Below are 24,793 nucleotides of genomic sequence, written 5' to 3'. Positions count from 1 at the left end.
AACTTCTTCCTACCATAGGAAACTCCCTTTAGAAAAGCAACAAACGTTTGGGGCTACTCGCCATGTAGTTGGATGAGACTGTTCTTAGCCTTGCTGTCTGAACTCCTCTCTTATACCTCCTTAAAATACACACATATATGACCATCCTCATTCCAGCCTGAAAGGCAGCATTAAACTAAAATCTAATGATAGCTTGAGCTCCAGCGAATCCATTTGAAAAGTCAGCCGAAATGGCTGTAAACAGACAGAATCACAAATTGAGGGAAAGGGGTAAGACTGAGTCAAGAGAAATGAAGTTGAGCAAATATTTGCTCTGTGGCAGCTACTGGAGAAATTCCTCCAGTGTGAAAACACATTGAAAATAAAGGAACACTATGCTGCTTGCTGGCTTTCCCTAGGCTAGAGTGAGGCTTAGGTTATTTATTTAGTTTGCTTTGGGAGGCTCTGCAGCATCCTAGGAAATTAGTCAAAACCGATCTCAACTGATACAAAATTTTAGAGAGCGATATTTGCTTTCACCTGAGCTATTCAGTTTGTATGAGTAGAGTCCCAGGGGATTGTTACCCAGGGACACTTCAAAGCAGAGCTGCAGTGAACAGCCAGAGAGCTGCGTCTGCTTTGATGGAGACATGGGGCTCAGCGCTGCCGTACAAGAAGAAGAAACAAGCGTCAGATACAGCTGTCTGAGGGTTGTCAGAATAAACAAACCAAACCCAAGCCTCCATGGATTACTGTGCCTCAAACACAGGAGCTGATTATAGGTGTGTCCCAGAGTTGGCTAGTGCTTGATAAAACAAAGGTTACTTTCTAGGTAATGAACTTCCCCCATCCCACACACATGTGTCCCAGCTGCTGTGGGAAAGAGATGGAACCACAGGTTTTTATTTCATCTTTATGATTTCCTGTGGAGCGTTGGGGGTTGTGAAGCTTTTGTGCAGGTAAGAGAAGTGGAAGCATTACTTTGACAGCTGATATGAATTCAGTTCCCTGCAGGGGCAGACGTCCTTCCACTTGTTTTGCTGAGAGATAGCTGCTAGGCTCGGGTCTCAAACTTTTGTATGGGTGACCCCTTTCACATAGCAAGCCTCTGAGTGCTACCCTCTTTATAAATTAAAAACACACTATTTTTATATTATACACTATTATAAATGCTGGAGGCGAAGCGGGGTTTGGGGGTGGAGGCTGACCACTTTCATCCCCCATGTAATAACCTTGCGACCCCCTGAGAGGTCACAACCCCCAGTTTGAGAACCCCTGATTATGGAGATTGACAGCTGAGGAACTGGTCTATTGTCTCTCCAGCACTCCCAGCCCATAGTCAGCAGGACTAGCTCTTACTCTCAAGTCTCCAGGGTAGTGGAGAGCACCTAACAGGCTCCTGAAGAGAGACTGGAACTGAAAACTCAACAACGCATTAGGACTAGACATCAGGAAATTGAGTTCGTTCCCAGCTTGGCCACTGCCATGTGGAATTTTGAGCAAGTCACTTAGACCTCTGTTTTTGTGACTCAGTTTCCATAGTGGTAACAGGCAGATTATGTTTTCTCCCTTGATGAGGGAGGTTATTAGGTTGAAATTTATTAACACCTCATAGACTTTAAGGCCAGAAGGGACTATCGTGGCCATCTAGTCTGACCTCCTGCTCATTGCAGGCCACAGAACCTTACCCAGTGAAGCACGTTGAGCTCAGATTGAGAGTGTTACAGACATGCAAAATATTTTTATTTATTAATATTTAGTACTTGAGATAGGGTCATATATTTCCTACCCTCCTCACCCTTCCCAATGTCTGTAAAGACTTGCCTAATAACCTTGTATGTTGTTGTTTTGAGCTAGGCAGAACAGCGACTCATCGGCAGTTACAATGATAACTATAATTAAGGAAAAATGCTTCCGCAACTGAGGCTCTTTCCTCTGATGTAAGCACATCCATATCCTTCCACAGGATTAATTCTTTCAAGGGTTTGGTGTGGATGTGGGCACCTGGTGCTTATATGGGACATTTAGTGTTGTTTTAGGTGACATTTCCAGCCAGAAAATCCATTAAGAAGCTTGTACTGTTCTGGAGTCTTCATATTTCTCCACTTGGTTTATGCTTATAGCTATAGCTAGACTTTTTTAAAAAAATCAAAACAATAGAACTAAATAGAACAGAACAGACTAGTAATCAAAGAGAATATTCAGGCCACGTGAAATAATCTGCCACCCTTTAAAAAAAAAAAAGGATTAAAAACTAAAGCTCATTGGAAAATTTCCACAGAAATTTTGTCAAAACCCAGGTGGGGAGAAAATCATTTTTCTGTTTTCCAATCACCCTTGTTGTGGTCGTTTCTGTGTATTATTTATTATTTTTATTACAGTAGAGCCTAAAGGCTTCAAGCAAGATTAGGGTAGCATTATGCAAAGCACCATGCAGCCACACAGTAAGAGATAGTCCCTGTCCCAGAATGCTTACCATATAAAGACAAGAAAGACAAAGGAAGGCGTATTATCTCCATAGGAAACAGAGATTAAGGGGCTTGCCAAAAGGGGCATAAAGAGTCCATGACAGAGCTGGGAATTGAAGCAATGGTCTTGAATCCCAGTCTAGTGCTTTAACTACACCACTGTCTTTCCTCTCTTCTTCTACCCATGCTCAATAATGCTGTAGGCCTTGATCCTGCATGGTGTGGGTACAGCATGTTACATGTATATGCACAAGGTAAGAAATTCTGAGCTGGGACAAGGAAGGCAGGTGAACCTGATTCAGTGTTAATGAGAGCACCACCTGTACAGCCACCCGGTTACTTCTGTAGGAATCACACTGAATGGGCGTGTGAGTTAAGCAATTCCTCTGCCTGTTGAGGATCAAACAAACTCCTAGACCCAGCCACTCCCTGTCAACATCCTGGGCCTGACTCTCCCACTGCCTCTTGAAATCATTGACACCAGTGAAAAGTAGATGTAAAAATGTTACTATAGTGATTTGATACAAGGTGTAAGCCCCTTATCTCTGCCGAGGGCCTGATGTAAAGCCCACTGGAGCCAAGGGAGCATATCCATTGACAGCTTTGAGTTTGGGTCAGGCCACTAACACCTAGCCTTACTTGACTCGTGTGCTTTCTGATCACACTTGCATTAGGGCATAAGGACTTTGGCCCAGACACTCAGTACGCTCTCGAATGAATTCACACAGAAAAATGATAAAATACAAAAATCCCCTATCACCCGTGGTCAAACACTTTTCCCAAAGCAAGTCTCTGACCTCTCAGTCCTCATCCTCAAAAGAAACCTGCACACCTCCAAAACACAGGCCTGGGAACTGAAATGCATAACTCTGCAGGACACTAAAAACCATGGACTGGTTTTATGGCTGGTTATAACAATTTGTAACATTTCTGCCTGCTAACCCTTAATAGCCCACTTCATTTAAGTGGTCTCTTACAGCATGCGTGAGCCCTTGATACTTAACAATCTGTCCCAACTTGTATTTAGCTCAGACACTCTGGTGAGCTTCCCCAGACCTGAAGAAGAGCTCTATGAAGCTCCAAAGCTGGTCCCTTCCACCAACAGAAGTTGGTCCAGTAAAATATATTACCTCCCCGGCTTGTCTTGCTCACATCCTGGGACCAACGTGGCTAAAACAACACTGGAAACAGATCCTCCAAGGTATTTAGGCTCCTAAATTTCACTGAAGTCAAGGGCCAGGAGGTAGTATCTTCCTCCAGCAAAAAATATTTACCCTCAGTTGGAGTTTCCTTTTCATTTCCTTTGAGGATCTGGGCCTCTGTGTGCTTGCCGCGGCAAAGACCCGCAGGACCAAGCAGTGCAAGGCAATATTGTAACGAACAATTGAACTAGTGGGCTTGAGTCACTCTTGCTTTGCACCTCCATGCACATATTCACACCCGTATGGGTGCCTCTGCACGCTAGCATCTTACATCCCCTTTGCACAGCCCTAGATGGTAATACAAGATGCCCACCAGAAGGGAATCAGGCCTCTTTCCTGATCACGGAGGTCAAGGATGTCAAGGATTCCATGACTTTCCAGGACCTCCAGGACTTCTGCAGCAGCCGGTGTGGCTGGTGCGGGGGTCCCCTGAGCAGCTCAGGCAGCCCCAGGGCCAGCCACACTGGCCGCTGCTGGGACAGTCGCGGGTGCCCCCAGCAGCAGGAGTTGGGGTGGGGGAAGGCGCTCAGGGCTAGTGGGGTAAGGGCATGGGAGGGGGTTAGGACTCCGGGTGGCGCTTACCTCGGGGGGCTCCCCAGGAGCAGCAACATGTCCCTCCTGCAGCTCCTAGCTTCTTGCGCTGCCTCCACCTGCAGGCACCACCCCAGCAGCTCCCATTGGCCACGGTTCCCAGCCAATGGGAGCTGTGGAGCTGGGACTCGGGGCAGGGGCAGTGTGCGGAGCTATGAGCTGAGGGAGGGATATGTTACCGCTTCCGGGGAGTGCTGCAAGTAGCCAGGTAGGGAGTCTGCCAGGCCCCCCAACCCCTCCGCTCCAGCACCAGCGGTGGACCTGGGCTGCTCCCTTGTGTGTCCCCCCAGAGCACCCACAGCACCTCCCGGCCCCCCCCCCCCCCGTCCTCCCCCAAGATTTAGTCAGGCAGGTTTACTGCCCGTGACCTGTCCATGACTTTTACTAAAAATACCCAAGACTAAAACTTAGCCTTAATCATAAGGAAGAACAGAAACAAATGTGAAGAACAGAAACAAATGTAAAGAACTTTTTACATCACAAATTAAAATAATGTGAGTTAAAAGCATCATGTTCGATAGACCCGGCCTGACTCCCCTTCCCTTCTTAGGTCAGCCCAACAGTTCAGAATTTGCACACCTGCATTTTTAGTTTTACTGGGACCAGTTGACCACATTAAACAAAACTAGGTCAGGGCCATTTCCGGCTGAGAGCTCCCAAGTAACACCAGCGCACTGAGGATGGTGGGGGAGGACGTTTCCATTTGGGGGTAAAAAAAAGGATGATTTTTGGCTTAGGGGTGAATTAAATGTCCACTGCTGAAATGTCTCCTTTTAACATAACCTTTGAAGGGCGTTTTAAGAGCATCTGTCACAGTCGCAGTTTGTTAAATTAGCCAGGCAAGGTGAAATGTGGTTAATTGTTCTTCAGGCGGGATATGTAATTTTTTGAGTTAGTTATTGTGTGTGTGAAGGGAGAGGGAGGGAACCTTCATAGCACAGAATGAAAAGTCCCAATACCTCCTACTAGAACTTGGCATTGAATCCCTTGCCCTTCCATTCAGGATATAGCAGTACATTAATTTCTAATGGGCACAACAGCCTGGCATGTTTTTACCCCTCATTGTGTTTTATCTCAGCCTGTGACAGGGCCCTTTGACAAGTTTGTAAATGGGCTTGTGTTCTATTGGGATAACCGGACTCCGACATCTATCATAATTAATTCTAACGAAGAAAAACAAATATTCATTTTCTGTACAAAAGATGTCCAAACAAGGATGGAAGGTGCAGTGGGTTAGTTCCATGATTCCATGTATTCCGTGATCAGGACTGCTTCTTTGTTATACATTTGTACAGCACCTAGAACATGGGGCCCTGTCCTGTACTGTAAAAATAAATAATACTCAATTCCCCAGTCACCGTGACCCTGATTCTGAAATTTACTGTGCACAGGGGGACGACTACATCCACACTGAGGTCAGCGGGGCTCTACACAGGAACGGGGGTGCACCCACACATGGTACATTGCAGAATCAGGACCCAAATATATGTCAGAACGTTTGTCTTTGCTGCAGAATTGTTCTCCAGAATCGAAGTAGAAGCAGGTGCCGTTCCCTACCTGCTCTCAAACACAGTGTGCATCCTATACACAGTTTACTTCACCTCCTCCCTGGGATTTGGTTTTCTTAATACAAAACTAGCAGTAATATATTAATAAAGTTCAGCTCAAACCTTTCTGGCCTTGCCTTTTCTTAGGGATCCTCCCTCTGGACAGATCAGTCCACACCTCAGATCCTCCCTCTGTAGAGAGCTTCTCCTGATATTTGGGTGGTAACAAATCACCTGCCTTTGAGTCAGGAGAACCCACTTAGCCCTTTCTCAGCCTAATCAACACTTGCTATCAAGACAAGGTGCCTCCGGCAAACACTGCCAACCTGTTACACTAACCTTTCATTTGTTGTTTATATTTTTTAAAAGATTAGTTTCTAATCAGTTTGGTTATAAATACAACAGTAAACAACTCTTCCAAACATGGACCAAGAGTAAGCAATGCGGTGACTTATACCCTAATCTGCAGACAGCATAAATCTGAAACCTAAAGACTGCAATTGGAATATCAGCATTGCTAACTGTTTCACAGCTGGGATCAAAGCAGTGTTTAAGATTAAAGAACAAGCACAGGACATAAAGCCAGGTGGATGAGGCACTCTTTGAATGTGAGTGACAGGATGCAAAGCTGGCATTGCCGTGACATTTAGCTCTTTAAGATAGACTTGTCTGGCTTGCGAAAGCACTTAGGGAAACCTGCCTCACCTGCGTGGCAGCATTGTGTGATCTGAATCACACATTGGCACCTGGATTTGTATCAGTGCTTGTTTGTTCCCTATCTCTTTCTTCATCCTTGCAGGCCTGAATCTCGAATCTGGACTCTGATGTTACTGCTTGGGACTTGTTTACTCTACTGTGCCAGAGTGACCATGCCTATCTGTGCTGTGGCCATGAGCAGTCACTTCGACTGGGACAAGAAACAGTCCGGCATTGTTCTGAGCAGCTTCTTCTGGGGCTACTGCTTAACTCAGATCATCGGCGGATACCTCAGCGATCAGTACTGGAACTTTCTTATATTATCCCTTGCTTAGTTTCTGCAATAAAAAGTCTTGGCAAAGTTACTTTGTATCTAACCTCCATCCCAAGGGGGTGAGGATTGATAAACTATCTGTGAAGTACATCGATATCTCTGGAGGAAAAGCACCATAGGCCTGATCCAAAGTCCATTGAAGTCAATGGGAGTCTTTCCATTGACTTCAGTAAGTTTTGGATCAGGCCCTGTGGCTCTGATCCAGCAAAGCACTTACGCACGTGCCCAACCTTAAGTATGTGAGTAGTCCCCATTGGTTTCTAAGTTGGTACTGATCTTAAAGTTACACAAGTACTGAGGTGCTTTGCTGGAGTTTGGCCCATGTGCAGTTTAGGAATTACCTACATGCAAAAGTTGTCGTGCTTTAAACTATGCCGGTATAGTTCAAGCTGTACAACCCCCACTAGTGTGGACACAGTTACATCAATTGGCATTTGTACTAGTACCACTTACCCCCATATAGGAAGAGGAATAAGCTAGACAAGTATACGGCACCTCTATAATTGCATCCACGCTAGAGGTTGTACTGTAGAACTATTGCCATAAAGAATCACACCCCTAACCAAAATAGTTATGCCAGGACAAAACTTGTGTGTAGACCACACCTTATTATTATGGGATGGTGACCATTGCAATGCCCTTCCAATAGCCAGCATTAGCCAGCTGCTCACGTCAAGCACAATCTATTTATTAACAAAAGCTAAACACCATCCTCGTGTGGATGGCAACTTTCAGACGGGTTATTCAACTGATGAACAACCAGCGAGGGGCAACATTCCCTGGTCTGCAGGGAAATCAACTCTTTGTTTCTACGTCTCATCCGCGGAATCTGTTTTCTCTCTCTTCTTTCCATGCCCACGTTTCTGTGCTGTTCCTCCCGAGTTTATTCCCCTTTGCAGCCCCCAGTCGTGCTTGGGAAACACATATGCTGCACAGTTTGATTGTATTAATTAAAAAACAACCAAAACACCCAGTCAGCTGTTTTGTGGAAACCCCAGTAATTACCTGCTTGAGTTCATCCCCCAGACTGCGGTGTCCTCAGGGGGCACGGCTTTCCTGTAAAATCTTGTGTAAGAAACACAGTCTCGGAGTCACACATTGTCTGTGCAGTGGCCTGTGCCATCGCATTGTGGTCTTTAATAGACTCTGCAAGCAAAGTACACACAAGACACGAAAGGTTACAGGCTAATGCTAAAGAGCGGATGCAACAGAAAATGCCATCGTCCTTTGAGAAAAAGAGTACAGTGCTAACTACTTGTTAAAACTTCCCCTGCATCAGGGATGATTCTCTCAGCTCTGAGCTTGTGACCAGCCTGCCCCTCCACATTGCTGATTGGGAAGGGGATCCTGGCTATTTGGGATGGAGTATAGAAAAGGGGATCCCAGTACTGAGCAGGCTGAGAACGACTGCTCCCTCTCTGTTGTTTGTAAAACTCTCTCTGTTGCTTTAAAATCAGGTTTCCCTCCCTGCTGATGTCGCCCTCTTTTATCTGTGTTCACCTTGTGTTTCTAAGGTGGGCTTGTAATTAACACACTCCTCCTTTTGCTTGCTTCCCCGTGGGTGCCCACTTGTCACTGAAGATGTAACTGTATGGACAGGTGGAATGGACAGTCACTTTCCATCCCAAACAGGGTGAATGTGGCTGGGATTCAGGCACTCATCCCCGCTCTCTGCACCTCTTGGGGAGCAAGTGGGGATTTCCCCTGGGTACCCCTTCACCCCACAGTGCATTCGAGGGCCTCTCAGATGTGCAGTGAAATGGTAGGGATGATGCCGTGTCCTGCGGCTACAGGATGGTACAGGACACGTGCAGTTCTGGAGATGACTCCAGTTGCGATGGGGAAGGGTCTGCTGTGCTGTGCACCTCACTGAAGGAAGCAGGTGAAGGGAGCAGGTCAGCTGGACATTCCTGAAAACATTTGTGGGATGGGAAGGTCAGGTGGAGAGGCCTGGCTGATGTTCATTATTAAACAGCTAGGAAGAGAAGCCTGAAGTCCTGATTCCTAGTCCGTACACCAACCCCATACCCTACCCACAGTTCCCCCTTTACATAATGCATGCTTATCTTTCAGGATTGGAGGAGAAAAAGTCCTCCTCCTCTCTGCATCTGCCTGGGGTTTCATCACCGTGATCACTCCGCTGCTCACCTATATCAGTTCTGCCCACCTGATTTTCATGACACTTGCTCGATTCCTCATGGGACTATTGCAAGGTGAGACAAAAACCCCTGTGCGTGTGTTTGTTCCACCCATGCTCATACAGCAACTCCAGATATGACGGATTCAAATGCAAGTCATAACAGCAATGTGTAAGTTGCAATGCTGGGTAGAGCAAACTGTTTCTGAGCTGCCCCCCACGGCTAGAACTCCTGGGCGTAAAAAACCAGCTGTGGCTGGGTGCAGAATGTCCACCAAATTGGGCCAATTGAGAAATTTGTCTCTGAGAAAGGTGCTGTCACTTTAAAAAGCTTTAATCTCTGTGTCTGCCTCTCAGACGGTAAAGGTGCTTCAAAGCACCTGCAATCTGAGAGGCTATTTGACCTTTTGTCTGAGCTTTGATACTTTGGGATGATTTTCTCTTCCACTTGCTGAACTAGGTCTTGGAACTGTGGAAGCCTGGCAAGAGCTACCCAAAAGTTGGCTGGGTGACTTTTTCTTGTTAACCGATAAGAAACTCGGGGTTATTTTCACCGTTTTGTTTCTGGGCTGCTGCCTCCACAGACTGGGTGCCTGATACATCATTATAAATAACTACATTTTTGTAGGTTTCAGAGTAGCAGCCGTGTTATCTGTATTCGCAAAAAGAACAGGAGGACTTGTGGCACCTTAGAGACTAACCAATTTATTTGAGCATCAGCTTTCGTGAGCTACAGCTCACTTCGTCGGATGCATGCAGTACAACATAGCTTCTCAGTGAGGGCCTTTTCTCCTGCTTACTCCTTTTTTCCCCGTCTTTCGTTGTACTCCTCCTTCTCTATGTAAGTGTTTATTATTTTGGGACCACATGTCTACCAAGGACTAGATAAACACTAGGTAGCATCCATTCCAATTTTAACCATATACAAATTAGCCCTTATGTTAACCATTGCAACAGCTGACCCATCCTAGAATTCACCTCTTTCTCCCCCTCCCCCGCGGGAGTTTCACATCCTCTCCACATCTGTCTCCGTAGTATCATGAATGCCAGCCCCCGCATTGAAACCATCTGGTGCCATTATTGTACAAAGTCTTGGGATGCTATCCCATGAGACCCTGCCACTCAGCAGAGCACATGATGTTGTCGTCACCAGAACCAGGATGAATCACCCACTTCATCATAAGGAAAAGCTGGCAAATGTTTAATAAGGATTAAAAGTTACTTTTTCAACCCTGGGGGAGAAAAAGGATCAGTTTTGGTGTGGCTCAGCTACTGTGTAGCGGTGGAGTGCTGACCTGGTGGTTAAGGTTCCCTGGCCTGGGAATCAAGAGAGCTGGGGTCAGTTCCCAGCTCTGCTCAGACTCCTGGTGTAATTTTTAGTAAGACACTGAATTTGTCTGTGCCTCAGTTCCCCAGCTGTAAAATGGGGATAACGACCCTGCCCTATGTCATGGGAATGTTGTGAGGATAAATGCATTCACACTTAGGAGGGGCTCAAATATTACAGTAAGGGGGGGCCATGGCAGCAGATACAGAGAAGGCACAAATGAGCTTCCAAGTGGCCATGTGGTATATATCAAGAGGAGCGGTGGGCTGCCATAAGACATACTGGTGTGTGACACAGTGAGGTCATTGCTTTGGATACCGCAAAGAGCTCGTTGACTCGTTTTGGCATTTATCTATTGTTGGATTTGATTTGAACATGCTCACCCATGAGCGCAAGTTTGAATGATGTGTACCCTGACTGGCAATGGCTGACACTTTCATTTCCACTGTTGTTAGGAGTGTACTTCCCTGCCTTGGCCAGCCTCTTTTCTCAGAAGGTCCGTGAAAGTGAGCGAGCTTTCACATGCAGCACAGTAGGGACTGGCTCTCAGTTCGGGTAAGTTCCCCTTGGCTTTGGGCAGTGAGTGACAGAGGCTCCGGGGGATGCCATAGTTAGATAAAGTGCCATTAAACGGCTGCAGGCAAAAACACCAACCCACAAAGTACATCTGGATCCTGGAGAGTATCCGTTCCAGTTGAAGAAGGCTCTGACAGTTGCTATAGAATATACACACTCGTTACTGAAGTCTTTGAGTCCTTTACAATGTATTGTTCTCAAGTGTATTGAGGATTTTATCTTTTCTTTTGAGCAAGTGGCTTGAAGGAGCTGCTGTTACATTTGGTTTCCAACAGGAGGTGGCATGGTCCAGCAGGAAGAGCAAGACAGACCATCTAGGGTCCTGAGTTCTGTTTCTGACCCTTCCACTGACTTGCTGCATGACCCTGGGCAAATCACTTAACCGCCCCGTGCCTCAGTTTCTGTCTCTGTGAAATGGGGATTAATAATACTTTCCCACCTTTGTAAAGGTCTTGGAGAACCTCTGATAGAAAGGGCTAATGAGCTGCAAAGCAGCGGTAGTATTTTATGCACCATATGTATGTATGACTCCGTTCCATCCTGTGACTTTCTTTTGCTGACAGATGTATTCTGGGATGTAAATGGTGATCTTGCTGGAAGGACTAAGGGTATGTCTACACAACAATTAAACGCCCACGGCTGGCCCCAGTCAGCTGACTCAGGCTTATGGAGCGCAGGCTGCGGGGCTATAAAATTGCGTTGTAGACATCCAGGCTTGGACTGGAGCTTGAGCTCTAGGACTCTGCGAGGTGAGAAGCATCCCAGAGCCCAGGCACCAGCCTGAGCCTAAATGTCTACACGGCAGTTTTACAGACCCAGAGCCCGAGCCCCGCAAGCCCGAGTCAGCTGACACGAGCCGGCCACAGCTGCTTAACTGCTGTGTAGACATACCTAAGTGGACTAAGGGGTCTTTCCATGCTAAAATGTCCCTATCTCAGTGCCTGTCATCAGAGTGTACATCAGCGTGCTCTGTGGCATCCTTTCATTGGCAGGTATTTCAGACATCAGGAGGAAACAGAGGCCTAGATTTGTGACCGGTGTAAATTGACCATGTTCCAACAACTTCAGTAGAACTATGCTGACTTGCACCAGCTGCGGATTTGAAATACCCAAAGTGTCAAACTAGGAAATAGAGCAGGTTCTTCTCCAGTGCAGTCGCAATAGAATGGTCTATAGTACAGTGGAATGGTTTTTCATCACCAGGCAACCTCTCCTCTCAGCATTATTGAGGTAGGAAAGATTAGCCAATGAAAATGTTTGATAAGATGAACAGCTCCTGAGGGCTGGATAAATAACATCCAATACACCATCGTGTTAACTCAGTAACGCTGATGCATGGATTGTGAGTTTGCCCAAAGAACACTCTTATCAGTCTCATGATCTCTCTGGCCTTTCCTTCCAGGACGCTGGTGATCGGTGGGGCAGGGTCCCTCCTTCTGGACTGGTATGGCTGGGAGAGTGTCTTCTATTTCTCTGGTTTACTCACTTTGCTCTGGGTTTACTGCATGTTCAAATACCTCCTGAATGAAAAAGGTAACCCCCCACCCTATTCATTCATACTGGCAATAGCTGTTCACTAGGCTGTGCTGTGGAAGTGACAGGAACGTGATGTATGGCAATTGTTAACCCTGGCACTTCCACCTCCTCCTTTGGCTGGATTCTGAGTGGCACCCGACCTGCTAGGCCACCTCTGAGCAAACCTACTGGATCAGCCCCACATGTGACTTAGGTGTCCAAAAGGCTGGCTCTTCCTGGTTTGTGAATCTCTCGGGGGCTTAGGAAGAAACTTAGGTGCTTAGAGAACTTTTACTGCAAAAACTTAGGAGCTAAGTGAGCTTAGGCGCCCAGAGGGTTTGGCAGGAGATTCATGGATGGTGGTGGATCCAGAACTGGGACTTAGATCCTTAAGCGTAAGACATGGGCATCTGAGTCCGGGCTTTAGGCACCTAAGTACCTTCATGGATTGCAGCCTAGCAGTTGTTAATTTCTTTGTAGGCTTTACAGAAAATGAGAGTTTTAAGGAGGAATTTGAAGGAGAATAATTAGGTGGCTTTTTGGATGTTTACGGGGAGCCAGGAGCACCAAAAGCTCCCTAGAAGTTGGGGGGCACCAACACCAGAACCATGATCCTACCCCTGCTCCACCTCTTCCCCTGAGGCCCTGCCCTTGTTCCACCTCTTCCTCTGAGGCCCCGCCCTCAATCCGCTTCTTCCCCCTAGGCCCCACCCTTGCTCTGCCTCTTCCCCCCAGGCTCCACCCCCACTTGCTCCTCTTCACCCTCTCCTGCCTGTCACTTGCCCTTAAGGCAGGTAAAAAGTGATGGGGCCATGGCCCCCAAGCCCCGCTGTTCCAGTGCCCCGGTGGGGAGCATCTCCTAAGTGTAAGGGGCAGCATGGGAGAAGCACAGAGGTGCTTGTTTGAAAATGTATCAACTGAGCAATGGAGGCAGGCAGGAGGCGGCAGTGAATGGGAGATGATAGCTAGGGTGGGGGATAGGCCATTAAGGGCCTTGAAAGTGAAGACAAGGAGCCTATGTTTGATGCAGCAGAGAAGGGGAACCAGTGGAGGGATGCAAAGAGAAACGTGATGTGGGCAAAGTGATGGGCTACGAAAATGATCTTTGCAACGGCCTTCTGCGTGGATGTGAGCAGGGTAAGATTGCATTGGTGAAGGCCAGTGGTAGTAATTGAGACTGCACCAGAGTCCTTTCCGGACAGAGGTTCAGCATTAACTCTTGATTTGCTGTGTCTGGAGGCATGTGTGTGTGCATGGGGTGGGTGTTTGGAGGAAGTTCAGTAAGACATCATGGCTACTTGAATGTAGTTTTTATTGCTTAATGCATAGATGTTCCAGGGTTATCTTTTTGAGTGCACATTTTAAGCAGTTCTTAAACCATGTGGTTAAGCCCTAGGATAAAACAGATCCACCCTGTCTGTACAGACTCTTGGAAAACATAGCTTTGATTTGATATATTTCTTCCCTGCAGAACTCATCATTTGCTTAGAACATTTTTCAAAGGGCCTCTCGTTATCCAAACAGACCAAAGTTCCCTGGAAGCAGTTATTTAAAAAGGCCCCTATCTGGTAAGTAAATGTCACAGCCATGTGTGTTGTGGATGTCAGCCCCTCTCTCGTGCAGAATTTGGTTTTGTTGTTGCTCCATCTTCCTTCCATTCTGAAGCCTTTGTGTCCTGCTCCTGGAGTTAACTACCACCATGCATTGCCAAACTAGGCCAGCCGGGGGCAGAATGGTGGGTCTTTCCAAGGTTGCTATTTTTATTTGATAGCTATTTATTTATTCATTCAGGAAGTTTTAACAGGTTTACGAATCATTGCCATGTAAATATCCGAATCAAAACAATAATCATTACACCAATGAGCTTATCACTAGGCAGTAAATTAAACATCATCATTTAGCACGGTATGACCATATTACAGAGTGAGTTTCTTTACACCATCCAATCCCCTGTGAATTATATTTGTCTGTTTTACAAGCAGTGCTTCAAACAGTCCAGGGCATAATGCCACATTCTGTATTTAGAGAGACAAGGTGGGGGCAGTAATATCGTTTATTGGACCAACTTCTGCTGGTGAGAGAGACAAGCTTTCGAACTACACAGAGCTCTTCTTCAGGTTTTTCCAAGACCTGTGGCTCGAAAGCTTGTCGTTGTCACCAACAGATGGTTCAATAAAAGATATTACCTCCCGCACCTTGTCTGGCGTTGCATACACTCTGCATTTGCTGCTCAGAGGACACTGGGTGCTGTCATCTTTGCTCTCGTTGCAGAGAGTGATAACCAAAAAATGCTCTTTTAATTGTCATTTTGACTTAATAAACTATCTCAGGAGACATTACATCCTCCTAGTTTAGGGTTCTGGATTTAACACTGTCCAGCCCAGAGCAGGGGAATGATTTTGCGTTGCTCTACACATCTGCCTTGTGGCCATTTAATGAAAGACAGTGACAGGATCTGAGGGAAAATGGCCATGGCTTTAAAGATAGTAAGGGGATAAGCAGGGAAATGGGCAATACCCCAGTACTCTGGAAAGGGTGTAGAGGATGCACTGGTAAGAATGAAGCTATATTAATAATGTGAGCTTAACATGAAGCTAGTAATTCTCCCTGGTACGCTTGCATTGAAGTGTCCTCTCAGATATGGTTCTGTTCAAAACCACCTGTGTTATTGTTTAAATGTCAACACCACCCCAGCTAGTATACTAGATTAAATCAGTAGCTTATTATCGTTAATATCTGGGCTTGAATGGACATGTTTGCCTGACAGTCCTAAACAAAATCCCAAGGAAGGGCACAAGTCCTGCTCTAAGTCAGGAGCTGATGGGATCTTTCATAGTGAGACGCACTCCATGAGTATGACGGTTATCAGTACTGATTGTATCATAAGTTATCAAGATATCAAGGCCCCATTCAGAGCTGCCTATGGTGAAAGCATCATGGGAATAAGCGGGTGCATTGCTCTATCCTCTTGCTCTGGCAGTCAGCTGGGGTTAGTTATCTCCAATAAATCACAGGAAGCGGCTTCAGCACTACAGAGGGTTTATTTATATGCCTGACACCACTGCCTTGAAGGAGCGGGTAGCTAGAATCCCCTTTCTTTATCCAATGTGATCTGTCGTCTTGACGGATTCTTTTTCCCATTGTATATTTACAGGGCTGTCATAGTCGCTCAGCTTGCTACGGGCAGTACATTTTTCACCCTTCTCTCCTGGTTGCCAACTTTCTTTAAAGACACTTTTCCCGAGTCTAAGGTAGGCTGACACCACAGCAAAGGGGAGACTCTGAAAGCTCAGTATGAACAAAGAGATGTAGTATTCTCCATGTGTTTACATAGCTCCCGTTAACATTGGGAATCTTTGCATTGACTTCAGCGGGCTCTGGGTCAGGCCTGAAGAGAATGGCCCTTTCGGTATCTGAGCCAATGACACTAGTAGGTTGACTTTAGTCCCCTTCGCCCCTACATTTGATTGTGATTGGTCTAGTCCTTCTGCATTGTTCTGACAGGTTCACTCACATTTTGTCGCTTGCCCTGTCTTGCCACAGGGTTCCCCCGGAGAATATGTCAGGGAGTAACACTCTCGGTCAAGCTCTCAAGGAGAAATCGCTCCTGCACTGTCCAAGGCTTCCTTTGTAGCCCATGAGATCTAATGCAACTCCCCCAAAACACACAGCTGGTAACTGGGCCACAGATTTTGGATGAGACAGGAAGACAGTGTCAATATAGGAGAAAAGCTTTTTCTTGGGATCAAGCATTGCCGAGAGGGAGAGAAGGGGGAAGAAGAAGGAGGAATGATTTCTGCCCCATATGGATGTGCTGTAACCTTAAATACATGGTGGTTGCCTGTTGCCTTTACCCCTGATTCTTATGTTAAGGTGTTGGCAAGCAGGGAGTATATGCTTGATATATGCAGCTATTTAATAATAGGAGAATAGAAACTTGTACCTCCCACACGTCCCTTCTAAAACAAAGTTACAAATGTAGGCCCTGATCCATGCCATCAAATCCCCCCACTTGCACCTGCATGGGATCTGATTGCAGGATCTGGCCATATTGTTTAACTATCCAAATGCACCAGCAGTGCCAAGAAATAGCATTGCCTGCTCTGACCCTTTCCAGTAGCGTCAACATGCTGCTTTTCCCCCGCATCAGCAGCTCTCCATCATGGATCCCTTTCTCACAGAGTTTTGTGTGGTCTCTAGGCTGCCCTGTTATGGGTGGGGATGGCACAGAGCTCATAGCTGCAAGCAATTTCAGACAACCACCACGGGGCTTTGTTACTGGACTGGCATAGCTGAGCTCAGAGGCGTGGTGTTGTTAGTTGTTACAATGATGACAATTTTCATTACTAATTAATACACATTTTTTATTTGCAAAGCTCTGAAAAAAGGCCTCTCTCAGCTCTGCACAAATAAATCTCCTGTTTTTCTGAAACTTGGTTAAAGTTCTGCCGGGCTGAGATCTCGTATTTTTACAATTCATTCTGCCCACAGAACTCCCGAGATTGTCTTTTCGATGGTGGCTCTGTCGTGTGTTTCTGAAATTTCCCAGGGCCCCTTACATTTATCACATTAACCAGGGGCTTTATGACATACTTGATATTTGTATTAAAATCATGTATTAAACCAGAAAACATATTATTATAACAAGATTTGTAGCACTTCTTGTAATACGCTTGGGTAGCAGTGATTTGGTAATTTAGCCATCTGTTACATCTGTTTAATTCCTGTGCCCTTATGTAAGATGCTCTATATAATATTCCTGCATCTGGCCGTCACTTCATAAATATTAACAACACATGGATTCACTCAATGTAAATGTAAAGGGTTGACAATAATCCTTACTGTGGTAAAACTATGTCACCTACTGGCCAAACATACATGCTGCAGGTGAGCTGTTTTTCTCCCTCTGCTAATGTCCAGTTCAGTTAAAAGAATCCTGCACCTTTGGCCCATGCCATGAAGTGTGCTATGATTTGAAAAGGGACCCTATAAAATAACAATGTGGCACTGTTATATGTCCTTATGTTCTTCTTGTATACTTTGGGCCACAAGCTTAGAGGTGCTGAGCGAGAACAGCTCCAGCTGGCATCATTGGGAGCTGCAGGTGTTCAGCGCTTCTGAAACTCAGGCTCCCATTTTGCAAACTGCCAACGCAATTTAGGAGCCTAAGTTCCATTTTCAAACGTGACTAAGGGCTATATTTCAAAGGTATTTAGGTGCCTAATGATAAAGATATGTGTCTACTGAGGTTGACAAAAGCATCTGAACAGGTTAGGTTCCTAACTCCCATTGAAGTAGGTTAGGGGCTTAACCTCTTTTGGTGCTTTGGAAAATCCCACTGGACACCTAAATACCTCTGAAAATCTGACTCTGTCTCACTGAAAGCCAGTGGGATATAGGCTCCTACATTACTTAGGTGCTTTTGAAAATGTTTCCGTTAGTCATCTTCAGTTACATCCATAATACACTTTCTCAGTTGAAAAGACAAAGCAAGATTTTCCTTTTTACCAGTCTTGAAAACTCAACCCTGGCATCAGAAAACCCAGCTGTGTTCCCTCAGCTGCATAGCAATGCTAGTTAGTAATAGAGCGTCTGAAGTCTGAATGTAGCCTGCAGTTTTGCTGGTGGCCCATGAGGCTGGATAGAATACACAGTTTGCATATTGGCTCTGTGCTGCAGAATCTTGTTTGCCAGTAAACTCTGCTACTTTTAATCCTTTTCTTATGGTTGTAGAGAGAAATTTCTGCCTCTCTGTCATGGGTGTAAAGCCAGTCAGACTTTATGGTCATTAACAATTCACTTATTTATATAGCAGCATGTGTGCACATACATTACAGACCTCAGGCCCCATCCTGGAGTGCACCAGAACGCTATAGAGCATTGGGCAGAGTGTTGTGAGAAAGTGGCTTAAAGCTCCTATGTTAGGTGAGCAAAAGCACCAGAAAAGGGTAAACCCTAATCTCCCATGCCCCCCCGTTCTCCCCCGCAGTATAAAACCCATTAGCTGCAAACAAACTCTGGTCCACTAGCAGGATGTGAACCTTGCTTCTCTTCACTTTTTCTGTGAGGATTTTTCTCCCTTTCAGGGCTGGGTGTTTAACGTAGTGCCGTGGCTGGTTGCAATCCCAACAAGTTTGTTTAGCGGATTCCTGTCTGATCACCTGATCAATCAGGGTAAGAGATCCTTGGGTTGTTCATCAGCTCTGTCTTTTCATAAGGCAAAGAAAAGACTGGATGGGCGGAGATGGGTTTGATGAGAGAAAGGGGAAGCTGAGCTTCTGGCCTGCAACTTGGATAATTACTGTCCTCTACACAGCCTCTACGTATTTGTAACGCCCTTTGGCTTTGTCTACACTGGCAGTTCATCAGCAAAACTTTTGTCATTTTGTCAACAAAAGTTTTACCGACAAAAAGCCCTGGTGTGAAGATCGCTTTGTCGGCAGGAGTGCTCTCCTGCCGACAAATATGCTGCCGCTCATGAGGGATGGAAGCTCACTGTGCACATTTTAGCCTCGTAGTGTAGCCATACCCTTTGTCTTGTATGGGAGTTGTAAGCACCTAGCTGAGAACAGAATCTGACCCTGTGTGTTAAGTTTGCCTTACACTCGCTCTCCTGGCATGAGCCCAAAGCTATGGGTGTTGAACTCGTCTAGTCTGAAACATTAGTCCCAGCTTCATTGAGACGGGTCTAGTTTAAATCCCTCCAATCGTCTTCCTTTTCCCTTTCAGGCTATAAAACGATCACCGTTCGTAAGTTCATGCAGGTAAGAAAACGAAAGCCTGTGAGTGACACATCAGTTATCTGTTAGCACCGATTTTGCATGTCAGTCTAACAGTGGAAATCAGATTCGAGCTCTTGGGAAACTGGACTCATGAACTTGGTTACAAAAAAAGAGCTTTTATAGATGTGCAGATAGCTGGCAACCAGCATCCATGGGAAGGGAAACAGAGAGAAAGGCCATGACCTTTTCACTGGGCTTTGACAAACCATTACATTTTAACAGTTTGCCTGGGAGTGGCAATTTTGTGAGCAATATGGAGGGTTTTTGCAGAGCAAGCGTGTTCTTTCACACTGAATGACTCTTCAGATTTTAGATTAAGGGAAACAGCAAAAGAATGAACAAGAATAAAATCCCTGTGCTCAAGCAGTGCATCCCTTCTGTAAAACAGTGGTTCACAAACTTTTTACTAAGGCGGCCCCCCAACTGCATTTGGTCTCTTATGGGGAGCCCTCGTCATATAGAGATGTACAGAAACAACTATTTTTTAAATCCTGGGCATGTACGACAGCAATTGTGAGTTTGTTCTCAGCCTTCTGCTCCTCATTCCCCTTCTCAGACCCTGCTCTCCCCTCACCAGCCTGGCCAAAACCCCTGCTCAGCTCCCCTCAACCCCTCAGGTGTCACACATCACCTCCATTTCGGTGCACATAACAAAATTCATTCCGCACATGGACGTCAAAAATGAGAGGGAACACTGGTCAGGACCCATCGCTCGGGAAACACTGCTCTATAACATGCTCCATGGCCTCTGCCTCGCGAAAGGGCACTTGTCTGGGCAGATAGGCTGTCGCCTTCGGAATGTGCAGGTGCCATACAGAGGAAAGCAAGTCGTAAGAACCACCCAGCTCTGTGTTCAGAACCGTAGTGAGCCCTTCGGATTTCAAAAAGGGACAGCCCGTCTGCGATAGGAGCTACTTTTTTCACTGCAACTCACTGTGAATCCACTGCGGACACATCTTTAATTTTCTTTTTCCTTCAGGTCATTGGCTCAGGCGTATCAAGCATCTTCGCCTTGTGCATGGGTCAGGCATCCAGTTTTTGCAAAGCTATAGTATTTGCATCTGTCTCAATTGGACTTCAGACCTTTAACCACAGGTAATAATCATCATAGGACTAACGCGTAGCTCTGACAGACTACTTTTCATCTGTGGTTCTCAAAGCCCTTTACGTAGGAGGCCATTATCATTATCCCCACGGGGGAAACTGAGGCACAAAGCGATGAAGTGATTTTCCCAATGTCACAGCCAAGAATAGAACCCAGGTCTTCGGAGGCTCAGCCTAGTGCCCTGTTCAATAGGCCACGCTGCTTTTATAGAGGAAGTTTATGCCAAACACCTGGCAGACAAATTGAATCAGTGTTTTATTTGTTACATGTGAAGAGATCTATTGGCCATCTAATCTAAGATCAAAGGCTTGAGGATTTATGCAGGCTTTACTGAGCTATGACTGTACATAAAGATGAAGTGTCCAGAACACGAGCACTGTAAGTGTCAGTAACTCAAGACAGCCAGCTAAATCCTTGTAAATACCCACTGCTGGGAAATATTAAATATATGACGCAATTCAAATTCAAGGATTTCTCTCACCGCTTTCCCACTATCTCTGCTTAGTTCTGAAACAGCCCAGCATAGGGACAGACTGGGGGTAATGGATGAAAACGCTGCTTACCAGATGGGGCAGCCAGGTTGCTGCAGATCAGGTCTGAGCTGCATTATGAGGTTTGTATGGGCGTAGCTTCCACAGCACTTTCCTACATATGCCAGCCTCTAGCAAAGTCAATGGCAAATTCACCCCATGGTTTTTAAACTGTTATTTACTTCAGTCCACTTAGAACTGGGAATTTCCCCCCAACTTTAGCACAACTGTTTGTTTGGTTTTCTTTCTGCCTCTAGCTTTGTGTTATTATAGAAGCAAAGAAAGGCAGAAGAAGAACCAATGGCTAGAAGTTAGAGCCAGACAAATTCAAATAAGAAATAAGGCACTTTTTTTTTTTAACAGCAGGGGCTGTTAACCTTTGGAACTAACGACCCAGCTCTTTGCTTCTTTTGTTCTGAAGCCTTTCCGTTCAGTTATTTTCCCATCTTGGTCCAATTTCAACCATATTTAGGTTCTCAGTTCCCTCCTTCTTCTCCCCACTGGGTTGGTTCAGACTGGTTCCCTTCATTGAGCAACAGCGTTCTTATCTTGTGTAAATTCTGAAAAACAATCAAAACCTGTTTAAAAATAAAAAGCCTTTACTTTCTCTTCTTTTTGTGAATAGTGGCATTTCAGTCAACGTACAGGATCTGGCTCCTTCGTGTGCTGGCTTGTTGTTTGGTAAGGTGGCGTTTTTAATTATTTTTATTTGCACAGAAAATATACCCATATATGGGGGATAATTCCGAGGAAACTACATGTAAACACATGTAACTGAGGGCAGAACGTGGCTCAATCCAGGTAGCCTTTTGACTTTATTAGGGTTGCAGAAATATAACAGAAGGTAGAGATTGTTAATATCCACGACCCAGCTCTGCATGTCGGAGAGAAATTAACAAAGGACTAGATTGCGCCCTACCAAATTCATGGTCCAGTTTGGTCAATTTCACGGTCATAGGATTTTAAAAATCGTAAATTTCATCATTCCAGCATTTAAATCTGAAATGTCACGGTGGTGTAATCGTTGTAGGGGTCCTGACCCAAAAAATGAGTGGGGGGGAGGGGGAAGGTCACAATGTTATTGTAGCGGGGGTTGCGTTACTGCTGTTGTCACTTCTGCGCTGCTGCTGGCGGGGCGCTGCCTTCAGAGCTAGGTGCCTGGCCAACAGCCGCTGCTCTTTGGCTGCCCAGCTCTGAATTGCAGCACTGCTGCCAGCAGCCGTGCAGAAGTAAGGGTAGCAAGGGCAGCAATGCTGCGACCCCCCTAAAATAATTTTGACACCCCCCCCGCAACTCCCTTTTGGGTCAGGACCCCCAATTTGAGAAGCGCTGGTCTCCCCTGTGAAATCTGTATCGTGTAGGGTACAAGCACACAAAAGACCAGATTTCACAGTCTGACACATTTTTCATGGCCGTGAATGTGGTAGGGCCCTACTTATGAAACTGAGTGGCTTTATGGGTGCGTAGGGAGAGTGCAAGGAGTCCTCTCCCCACACAGCAGCCAGACTCACGTGCAGTCTCTGCATCCCCCTGGGAGAGCAAGGCATCCTGAAAGCAATGGGGAGGAGGTGGACCCTGCCCTCTACACACTGGACAGCTGAGCTATTACAGAAAGTATATGCTAAATGTGTGCTCACGGATTCCTAGCAAGTATCTTATGGTTAGAAGCACTGTGCGCAAATTGATGTGATGCAGTGTTTTCCTTCTCTTTACAGGTGTTGGAAATACAGGTGGAGCCCTATTAGGTAAGGGATTTTCCTGGAATTATCCCTCATTTGGGGGATCCTCTGGCTGAGCTGACATTACAGGGCAAGGACCTGGCCTATTTCTATTTGATTCATTTCTGCTCTCTTTCTGTACACAGGTGTCATTTGTGTGTATTTAGCTGGACATCTGATTGAAACCACTGGTTCCTGGGTTTCTGTTTTCAACCTTGTGGCTACAGTTAATGCCCTGGGGCTCTGTACGTTCCTGATCTTTGGAGAGGCCCAAAGGATGGACACAGACTCTGCGTACATAGATCTATAGTTGCTGTAAAGATGGGTTCAGCAAATGAAATCTGCTGAAAGGTTCAGGACTGTCATGTCTGTTGATAGCTGTTGTGCAAATGGTTGTTTGCAGAAGAGAATATTATTATTTTGTAGAATTTAAATAGAAAAAAATCTATTGAGAGAATATTATGGGCCGGAACTAAACCCAGAGGAGGGAGGAAATCCAGAGTTAAAACTTAGCTCAGGGGATGGCTGATGGTTATGGAGCCTTTCAGCTCTAGGTCACAAGTTTGAATTTGAATTCACTAGTGCCTGAACGAAGCAGCTCCTGGCCTATGTGAAATCAGTTGGTAGCTCTAGTCAGTTCCTAGTGCAGGAAATGCCATTCCAGTTGACACTAAGTGGTCCCTTAGCTGGGAGTCTCAGCAGAGATGTCAAGGACTGAACCGCTCATTGAGAGCGAACTCCACTTTTATCCTGAGAGATGCTCCCTCCAGGACAGAGACGAGGCATCTGAGCAGTGCGGGAATCATGCATTGCAGGTGTCCATGTTCTACCTTTTCTGTGGCTGAGAAGATCACTCCTATCTCCAGGGCTGTCAATCATTTCCTTTCATCAACACTAAATGAACTTAATACTACCAAGGACTGTCCTTAACTCACCCTTGTGTGCCTCAGTATTGCCATCCATATAACAGGTACAATCAGGGTGTACAAAGGAATGGGTTCAGAGTTGTTTTGCCATATGCTGTGAATGTATATGATGGGTGGCTCACATTCTGGACCATGGGTCCATAATATCAAGTGCTTTCTGCTTCACTAGGTCTGTTCCCAGTGTGCATTGAAAGGAATGCAGGAGACATTCCAAAGAGCCCGAAAAGTGCATGTTATGTATTTACATTAATTGTAGGGCTTGTTTCTGTGTTATGGATCCATACTGCTTAATGCTCACCAAAGGGGTTACCATGCCGCTGCAGTACATGCTTTTGAGTCTGATTGTGTTAAGTTATTTATAATTTTTGTCTTTAAATACCAAAAAGCCTTTGTCCACTTTATGCTCGAAAGAGGTGATTCTGCAAGCTGTCGCGTGTGGACCTCTTGCTGCAATCAATGAGAGTTCTGTGAAAGGAAGGATTTAACAGCCTGCAATTTTATTTTGTTAGGGCTTATTTTAAATACGGAGGTTCATGTAAAATCATAACATGTCTTCTCCCCGCTCCCATGCTTAGAGCTTTTGCAAAACCTATTTGGTTCTGTTTAGCATCTGTGTTTTAAAAAATTGTACTTGTGGAGTGAATGAGCAAGGGACAAAATTTCAAAGGGGCCACAACCCGGCATCTTGGTTTTAAGTTTCAGTTCTGTTCTCCAGTCCGTGGCAAGGACTGTCGCTCGGGAATTGGCCTTTTTAGCGACTCGTGATGCTGCCTCACGACACCTAGCAACTGATCTGCTTTAACACTTATGCCATCATCTGTTGAGGCAGACAGTTGCCACGGCATATGAATCAGTTTCGAGCATGGCTTAGGGCATTTCAGGGCCAGGACCTAAACTGGTGTAAATTATTGTTGCTACATAATGAAGACATAACAATTTACACCTGCTGCCAAACCTGCACCACCAAAACGTTGTGGATGTGAAATTTACAGGCTCAGATTTAATGCCCAGATTCTTTGAAAATTTGTCCCTCCCACCCCCCCTTTTTGTGTGTGTGTGTGTGTGCGCTAAATTTCAGCTCAGAACATATTTACAACCAAGTCATAAACTTCTGAGTGCACAGGTTCATAATGAAAATATTGATGGATCTTTTAACTGCGCGGGTGCTAATGAGCTCTACTAATATGCACTGAACTTTAATGCATACTGAGATATTAATAGATCATGGTGATCCTGTCCAATGGCTTGACAACAGTTTACAGCGTACGTGTGGTCTGGGACCAGAGAGAGGAGCCGAACCCTCCTCCTTGTGTGCTTTTTCTCCAGTAGTAGCCAGCGGTGGACTTGCAGTTACATCTCA

At 45.7% G+C, this 24,793-nt stretch overlaps 1 protein-coding gene across 1 annotated transcript in view; it reads left to right on the top strand.

Moving 5' to 3' along the window:
• Positions 1 to 24,228, top strand: part of SLC17A9 (solute carrier family 17 member 9) — a 29,959-nt gene extending 5,731 nt beyond the window's left edge. Inside the window, exons 2-13 of the mRNA XM_073308935.2 lie at positions 6,587 to 6,784; positions 8,891 to 9,030; positions 10,737 to 10,836; positions 12,260 to 12,390; positions 13,844 to 13,940; positions 15,527 to 15,623; positions 18,459 to 18,546; positions 19,102 to 19,136; positions 20,134 to 20,249; positions 21,415 to 21,470; positions 22,505 to 22,534; positions 22,654 to 24,228. Of these exons, the coding sequence (XP_073165036.1) occupies positions 6,587 to 6,784; positions 8,891 to 9,030; positions 10,737 to 10,836; positions 12,260 to 12,390; positions 13,844 to 13,940; positions 15,527 to 15,623; positions 18,459 to 18,546; positions 19,102 to 19,136; positions 20,134 to 20,249; positions 21,415 to 21,470; positions 22,505 to 22,534; positions 22,654 to 22,817 (1,252 nt within the window). The 3' untranslated portion in view covers positions 22,818 to 24,228. The remainder of the gene's footprint in view (positions 1 to 6,586; positions 6,785 to 8,890; positions 9,031 to 10,736; positions 10,837 to 12,259; positions 12,391 to 13,843; positions 13,941 to 15,526; positions 15,624 to 18,458; positions 18,547 to 19,101; positions 19,137 to 20,133; positions 20,250 to 21,414; positions 21,471 to 22,504; positions 22,535 to 22,653) is intronic.
• The last annotated feature ends 565 nt before the right edge of the window (positions 24,229 to 24,793 follow it).

The sequence above is a fragment of the Lepidochelys kempii genome, chromosome 13, assembly GCF_965140285.1.
Source record: "Lepidochelys kempii isolate rLepKem1 chromosome 13, rLepKem1.hap1, whole genome shotgun sequence".
NCBI lineage: Eukaryota > Metazoa > Chordata > Testudines > Cheloniidae > Lepidochelys > Lepidochelys kempii.
The sequence above is the reverse complement of the archived record's forward strand: the minus strand, read 5'-3'. Positions and strand labels throughout refer to the sequence as shown.